The sequence below is a fragment of the Salmo trutta genome, chromosome 5 (genome assembly GCF_901001165.1).
Source record: "Salmo trutta chromosome 5, fSalTru1.1, whole genome shotgun sequence".
Lineage (NCBI taxonomy): Eukaryota > Metazoa > Chordata > Actinopteri > Salmoniformes > Salmonidae > Salmo > Salmo trutta.
This window is the reverse complement of record NC_042961.1, coordinates 55,475,602-55,483,685: the sequence shown is the minus strand read 5'-3', so window position 1 is coordinate 55,483,685 and position 8,084 is coordinate 55,475,602. Positions and strand designations below refer to the sequence as shown.

At 44.4% G+C, this 8,084-nt stretch overlaps 1 protein-coding gene across 5 annotated transcripts in view; it reads left to right on the top strand.

Annotated features, from left to right (window-relative positions):
• The first annotated feature begins 347 nt into the window (after window positions 1–347).
• Window positions 348–8,084, top strand: part of lpcat4 (lysophosphatidylcholine acyltransferase 4) — a 13,297-nt gene continuing 5,560 nt past the window's right edge. For 3 of the 5 annotated variants that reach the window (XM_029754393.1, XM_029754392.1, XM_029754396.1), the window contains exons 1-6: window positions 348–768; window positions 2,957–3,323; window positions 4,501–4,613; window positions 5,090–5,150; window positions 5,451–5,509; window positions 6,309–6,343. In XM_029754393.1, the coding sequence (XP_029610253.1) occupies window positions 679–768; window positions 2,957–3,323; window positions 4,501–4,613; window positions 5,090–5,150; window positions 5,451–5,509; window positions 6,309–6,343 (725 nt within the window). In that variant the 5' untranslated portion in view covers window positions 348–678. The remainder of the gene's footprint in view (window positions 769–2,956; window positions 3,324–4,500; window positions 4,614–5,089; window positions 5,151–5,450; window positions 5,510–6,308; window positions 6,344–8,084) is intronic. The other 2 variants (XM_029754395.1, XM_029754394.1) reach the window with 1 other exon arrangement.

The window sequence follows — 8,084 nt, the reverse complement described above, 5'->3', positions numbered from 1 at the left end:
ATGTGGGGTAATGAGTAGCACATGCAAAATTGATTGCCATATCTGCCTTACCAATGAAAAGTCGTTTGAAAATTCCAAAATATACTTTATGGAAATTATATGTGTTTCTGGACGATGCACCATGTTGCCTTGTTAACAAAATGACCAAGCAACACATATTACTGTTCGATTTGAGAGGCTCTTCTCCCTTACCGATTTTTCCCCGTTCACCGTCACGGTCCATAGACCGGTGTCTCGCTGCTCAGCATAATCGAATCCTCCCATTGACAGCGTCTTTCACTTGTCACGTCTTTCTGAAGGGGCGTGACAGGTGTGGTATGTTAAAAGGATGGACTAACTACCTAGGTTGTTATTCTTTTACTTTATGTGCAAGGACGCTAGCGCACCTTTCTTATAAAGTTCATTGTGTTCTAGTACAATAAATCAACGTTTGGGATTTTTTGTTTGTTTTGTACGGGTTCACGTCTTCACTTGGCTAGTTTTCATTTTGGACTTGTCTTTATTTATTTTTTTATCCAACCAGCTTTTTCAGGTTTTATGCAAAGTAAAACAGTTGCAGCGGAATTAAACGTTCGACACTACGGTATATGTATTGCCATTCAGTGAATACCTCACACAACAAAGCTGAAAGGGTTACTTTGAAAGCTGGTTTGATCTGTCAAGGCTTGCCTGGTCGCCATGGAGAGGCAGAACAGTCACCAAGCAACTTATTCTTCCCAACACCCATTTGTGCACACGTTGAAACTGACCAGGGCGCAGTTAATAAGGGTGAGTTGTCTTATTATGCTTGAGGAAATGTGGTAAGAGATGCACAACGATCATACCTCCAAAACATGTTAACCTCTCACCATTATGCCTAGCCTGGGCAGCCGCCAGTGGACGTTATGGATCTCCGCTATCTAAACATAGCGCCCACTAACGGCTGCCCGGCAGGCTACATTGTATTTATGCCACTTTCACACTGATCAGTATTCACGATTGATTAATGATTATCCGTAATCATGGTAGCGTCCACATTTAATGTAGTCATTAAATGAAGTGTTCAGAAATATATTCTATTCTTATTTATAATAAAAGTGACACTACATTATTCACCATTCAGTTTCTATTGGGCACAACATGATCTGAAAACACAACCAAAACAAAATGCCTCCAACAAGTTGGTAGAGTCAACAAGTTTGATGTAGTCATTGCGTGCTAGGAATATGGGACAGAAAAGGAAACGTTTGTCTACTTTAATACACTATAAGGGAATTTGTCCAAATACTTATGACACCTTCAAATAAAATAGATATGTATGAAAATACCCACAAATAAAAAGTGACATTCTGTACTGTCGACTCATGAAATATTTGATCTCAAATTCAAAATGCTGGAGTATAGAGCCAAATTAAACATTTTAGCTTCACTGTCCAAATAAATACGAAAGGGATGTATGTCTCTGTGTGCAATGCATGTATGATACAGTTGAAGTCAGACATTTACGTACACTTAGGTTGGAGTCATTAAAACTTGTTTTTCAACCACTCCACAAATTTCTTGTTAACAAACTATAGTTTTGGCAAGTCGGTTAGGACATCTACTTTGTGTATAACACAAGTAATTTTTCCAACAATTGTTTACAGAGAGATTATTTCACCTATAATTCACTGTATCACAATTCCAGTGGGTCAGAAGTTTACATACACTAAATTTACTGTGCCTTCAAAACAGCTTGAGAAATTACGGAAAATGATGTCATGGCTTTAGAAGATTCTGATAGGGTAATTGACATAATTTGAGTCAATTGGAGGGGTAGCTGTGGATGTATTTCAAAACCTACCTTCAAACTCAGTGCCTCTTTGCTTGACATCATGGGAAAATCAAAAGAAATCAGCCAAGACCTCAGGAAAAAAATTGTAGACCTTCACAAGTCTGGTTAATACTTTGGAGCAATTTCCAAACGCCTGAAGGTACCACATTCATCTGTACAAACAATAGTACGCAAGTATAAACACCATGGGACCACGCAGCTGTCATACTGCTCAGGAAGGAGACGCGTTTTGACTCCTAGACATGAACGTACTTTGGTGCGAAAAGTGCAAATCAATCCCAGAACAACAGCAAAAGACCTTGTGAAGATGCTGGAGGAAACATGTACAAAAGTATCTATATCCACAGTAGAACGAGTCCTATATCGACATAACCTGAAAGGCCGCTCAGCAAGGAAGAAGCCACTGCTCCAAAACCGCCATAAATAAGCCAGACTACGGTTTGCAACTCCACATGGAGACAAAGATCGTACTTTTTGGAGAAATGTCCTCTGGTCTGATGAAACAAAAATAGAACTGTTTGGCTATAATGACCATTGTTATGTTTGGAGGAAAAAGGGGGAGGCTTGCAAGCCGAAGAACACCATCCCAACCGTGAAGCACGAGGATGGCAGCATCATGTTGTGGGTTGCTTTGCTGCAGGAGGGACTGGTGCACTTCACAAAATAGAATGCATCACGAGGAAAGAAAATTATGTCGCTATATTGAAGCAACATCCCAAGACATCAGTCAGGAAGTTAAAGCTTGGTTGCAAATGGGTCTTCCAAATGGACAATGACCCCAAACATACTTCCAAAGTTGTGGCAAAATGGCTTAAGGACAACCAAGTCAAGGTATTGGAGTGGCCATCACAAAGCCCTGACCTCAATCCCATAGAAAATGTGTGGGCGGAACTGAAAAATAAATAAAATTTGAAATAATTCATTCTCTCTACTATTATTCTGACATTTCACATTCTTAAAATAAAGTGGTGTTCCTAACTAACCTTAGACAGGGAATATTTACTGGGATTAAATGTCAGGAATTGTGAAACACCTTAACCAAATACATTTAAACTCAGTTTATGTCAACTTCCGACTTCAACCTACCCTATGCAATATAATATCCTCCATATATGATCATATCCCTGTCCCTCCCATCCACAGGGCATGGTGTTGGGCTCCATCCTCGTCCCCATACGAGTCTGTCTGGCTGTCCTCTGCTTCCTGATCATGTGGCCTATTGCCCGGCTCCGATTGGCTGGCCTCTCAGAGGCGGAACGGTCCCGGCCAGTAACGACAGGGTGGAGGAGATGGTTACTACACCCCATCATCTGGTTCCTTAGCCGGGCAGTGTTTTTCTTCCTGGGGTTCTTCTGGGTCCGGGTCAAAGGTTGTAGGGCGGGGCGTAAGGAGGCTCCTGTGCTGGCAGTGGCACCTCACAGTAGCTTCCTGGATATGTTGGTGCTGACGGAAACCCAGCTGCCTGCGGTGGTGTCTAGATCGGAGAACCAAAGCATTCCCGTTATAGGGGGTAAGTGTTATGTGGGAGACTGGGAGAGGCTCTGGATCAAAGTTGCCCTTTTAAAGAGACAGGATGGACATTTTTCTTTGGCATCACCTTCATTAAAAGAATCACATACATTTTCACATCATACACATTTAAACCAGTCAGTCCATCATTAATACATTAATACATTCACTCACAAACAACCACTGTCCCAACTGCACTAGATAAGTATATATACCGATACAGTCTACTTTGCATTTAGTAGTCCAACAGCACAAGGAACTAATGAATATTTGAACACAACTCTCATGACTCTCTTCTGTATGTGGGCTTAAGTTGTATTTTTCCCTCTTTTTCTTTTTCCTTATTCTCTTGTCTGTTTGTCCTGCACTCTCTTTCCCCACCTTCCCTCTTTCTCTTTCACCTTTTCCATCCCCTCCTCCTCCCTCTTCCTCACCACCTCTCACAATTCCCTGTCTGTTCTCTCTAGTCTCTCTCTCCCTCTCTCTCTCACATTTCCCTGTCTGTTCTCTCTAGTCTCTCTCTCCCTCTCTCTCTCACATTTCCCTGTCTGTTCTCTCTAGTCTCTCTCCCCCTCTCTCTCACACATTTCCCTGTCTGTTCTCTCTAGTCTCTCTCTCCCTCTCTCTCTCACATTTCCCTGTCTGTTCTCTCTAGTCTCTCTCTCCCTCTCTCTCACACATTTCCCTGTCTGTTCTCTCTAGTCTCTCTCTCCCTCTCTCTCACACATTTCCCTGTCTGTTCTCTCTAGTCTCTCTCCCCCTCTCTCACACATTTCCCTGTCTGTTCTCTCTAGTCTCTCTCTCCCTCTCTCTCACACAGTTCCCTGTCTGTTCTCTCTAGTCTCTCTCTCCCTCTCTCTCTCACACATTTCCCTGTCTGTTCTCTCTAGTCTCTCTCTCCCCCTCTCTCTCACACATTTCCCTGTCTGTTCTCTCTAGTCTCTCTCTCCCTCTCTCTCTCACATTTCCCTGTCTGTTCTCTCTAGTCTCTCTTTCTCCCCCCTCTCTCTCTCTCACATTTCCCTCTGTTCTTTCTCCCTATAGAGTTTGTCTCTCCCTCTCCTCTCTTCAGTAGCACTTCAGTGGCGTTTGTGTCCTAATGAATATAATTATCATGTCAATATGGCTATGTCACATTATAACAGCCTTGTGTATGGTTTGTCTTTTCTCTCTCTCAGCCCTCCTGGAGTTTAACCAGTCAGTGTTGGTAAACAGGAAGGATCCAGAATCCAGAAAACGGGCTGTTGTTCAGATCAAAGAGAGGCTCATCTCCAACGGCTACTGGCCACAGGTAAGCAGGGATCAGAGGGCAGGGGTCAAAGGTCAAATTAGGCCAATGGGGGAACTGGTGTAACGTAGTAGCCCTGCCTGAGACATGCAAACCCAATTGTTGCTAGCAGACTACGAGGATTTCCTCTTGGTCTAATGGTTAAGACAGGAGACGCTGGTTCACATCCCACCAGTTCCACATGTAACCTCACTGCATCAGTCTTGCGTCATATAGCACCACAACTTTGTTAACTTGCAATACCGGTATGTCACGTTCTAATAATGTTACTGGTGGCCAACAATGAACTTTACTGATGAAGGGACAGCTTTCATAGAACTGGTTTAACACACCTCTATTCATCAGTCATTGCTTTGCTTTCCCTCCTCCGAATGAACCTTCCTGATGGGACAACATAGAACTGGTTCTACTAACTCCCTTGCTTTCTAAATTCCCATTGTCTCTATTCATCAAACAGTCTCCCTCTCTCTCATGGCCAGATGCTGATGTTCCCAGAAGGCACCACTACGAACGGCACCACTCTCATAAAGTTCAAACCTGGTGAGATTTAGACCTGGGTTCAGATACTATTTTAAATCTTTCAAATGCTTTAGCCTGCCTAGGTTGCCAGATGGGCGGGGTTTGCACTTTTGTGAATTTTCTACTGGTTCCATTGTACCAGTCAAGCTCAATCAAGCCCAGATAAAGTAGTTGAGATTATTTGAAATAGTATTTGAACCCCGGGTTGGTGAGAACATCATAAAGAATGTGACTTCTTCTACACCTAAAGTAATGGATGGTATGTTGTGTTACATAGGGGGGTGGTAGGCTGACTGGTTTGCTGTTCTGTCTCCCTCCTAGGTGCCTTCCTAGCTGGAGTCCCAGTCCAACCTGTTCTGCTGCACTACCCCAACAAACTGGTGAGTAGACTGGACTGCGTCAGTATTGGGATACAGCAGAGAAATTGAGTGGCAGAACGGAGGGATGGAACCGCTGCCTCCAGGGGTGCATGTTGTCAGGGGAAGCAGCACTGTCACTAGTAGTTTACATACCGACGCAGCGGAAGGTGTAGGGTGAAGTTGCACGTACATTTGTACTGACTCTACACACATCCGCTCACATACAATCATCATGTGTGCTGCTGCTACTCTGTTTATCATATCCTGATGCCTAGTACCCTTACCCCTATACATATCTACCTCCATCACTCCAGTATCCCTGCACATTGTAAATATGCTATTGGAACTGACCCTGTATGCTTACTTACTACTTGTGTTTATATCTTGTGTTTTGTTCTATGTTGTTATTTCTAGTATTGCATTGTTGGGGTTAGAGCTAGCAAGAAAGGCATTTCACTGTACTTCTGCATGTGACATTGAAACTTGACGTTGGCACTCGATGCTTATTTTGGGTCAGTTTTGCATTTCCCCCACTAATGGCTAAGGTTGGGCTTGTGGGATTTTAACCCGGAGCGCATTGGAATTGTGCCTGAGAGCACCCGACCTTGTCGTATAAAAAAATAGCATGTGGTTTGGTTTCTAATCATAGTTAATGTTTGTGGATGTTGGAACTCTCATGGCACCACAGCATGCCTGTACAGTCAGACGTAGGCCCATGCAATGTTCTGAACAGAATCAGGAGATGTACTATCTGCACATGGCAGTTTACCTCCTAGAGTTATTATTTCTATGCCTTTTAAAAAAAATGCTTACTTTCTAGGATACTGTGCGCTGGACCCACAGGGGAACTACCTGGTAAGACACCATCTATATTAAATAAAAACCTTTAATAATCATTCAAATCAATCTTTATTTGTCACATGCGCCGAATACAACAAGTGTTGACCTTACCGTAAAATGCTTACTTACAAGCCCTTAATAACCAACAGTGCAGTTCAAGAACTAAAGTAAAACATAATAAAAAAGTAACACAATAAAATAACAACGAGGCCATATAGAGGAGGTACCGGTACCGAGTCAGTGTACAGGTTAGTTGAGGTAATTTGAAGTGACTATGCATAGATAATAAACAGCGAGTAGCAGCAGTGTACAAAACAAATGGGGGGAGGGGTGGTGGCCATTTTATTAATTGTTCAGCAGTCTTATGGCTTGGGGGTACAAGCTTTTAAGGAGACTTTGGACCTAGACTTGGCGCTCCGGTACCGCTTGCCGTGCGGTAGCAGAGAAAACAGTCTATGACTTGGGTGACTGGAGTCTCTGACAATTTTATGGGCTTTCCTCTGACACCGCCTATTATATTGGTCCTGGATGGCAGGGAGCTTGGCCCCAGTGATGTACTGGGCCATACACACTACCCTCTGTAGCGCTTTATGGTCAGATGCCGAGCAGCTGCCATACCAGGCGGTGATGCAACCGGTCAGCATGCTCTCTGGTGCAGCTGTATAACCTTTTGAGGATCTGGGGACCCATGCCAAATCTTTTCAGTCTCCTGAGGGGGAAAATGTTTTGTCGTGCCCTCTTAATGATCGTCTTGGTGTGTTTGGACCATGATAGTTCATTGCTGATGTGGACATCAAGGAACTTGAAACTCTCGACCCGCTCCACTACAGCCCCGTCTATGTTAATGGGGGCCTGTTCGGCCCGCCTTTTCCTGTAGTCCACGATCAGCTCCTTTGTCTTGCTCACATTGAGGAAGAAGTTGTTGTCCTGGTGCCACACTGCCAGTTCTCTGACCTCCTCCCTATAGGCTGTCTCATCGTTGTCGGTGATCAGGCCTACCACTGTTGTGTTGTCAGCAAACTTACTGATGGTGTTGGAGTCGTGTTTGGCCACCCAGTCATGGGTGAACATGGAGTACAGGAGGGGACTAAGTACACACCCCTGAGGGGCCCCAGTGTTGAGGATCAGCGTGGCAGACGTGTTGTTGCCTACCCTTACCACCTGGGGGCGGCCCATCAGCAAGTCCAGGATCCAGTTACAGAGGGAGGTGTTTAGTTCCAGCGTCCTTAGCTTAGTGATGAGCTTTGAGGGTACTATGGTGTTGAACACTGATCTGTAGTCAATGAACAGCATTCTCACATAGGTGTTCCTTTTGTCCAGGTGGGACAGGGCAGTGTGGCGTGCAATAGAGATTGCATCATCTGTGGATCTGTTGGGGCTGTATGCGAATTGGAGTGGGTCTAGGGTGTCCGGGAGGATGCTGTTGTGAGCCTTGACCAGCCTTTCAAAGCACTTAATGGCTGCAGAAGTGAGTGCTACGGGCCGGTAATCATTTAGGCAGGTTACCTTCGTATTCTTGGGCACAGGGACTATGGTGGTCTGCTTGAAACATGTGGGTATTACAGACTCGGTCAGGGAGATGTTGAAAATGTCAGTGAAGACACTTGCCAGTTGGTCCGCGCATGCTTTGAGTACACGTCCTGGTAATCCATCTGGCCCTGCGGCTGTGTGAATGTTGACCTGTTTAAGGGTCTTGCTCACATCGGCTACCGAGAACGTTATCACACAGTCATCCAGAACAGCTGGTGCTCTCGTG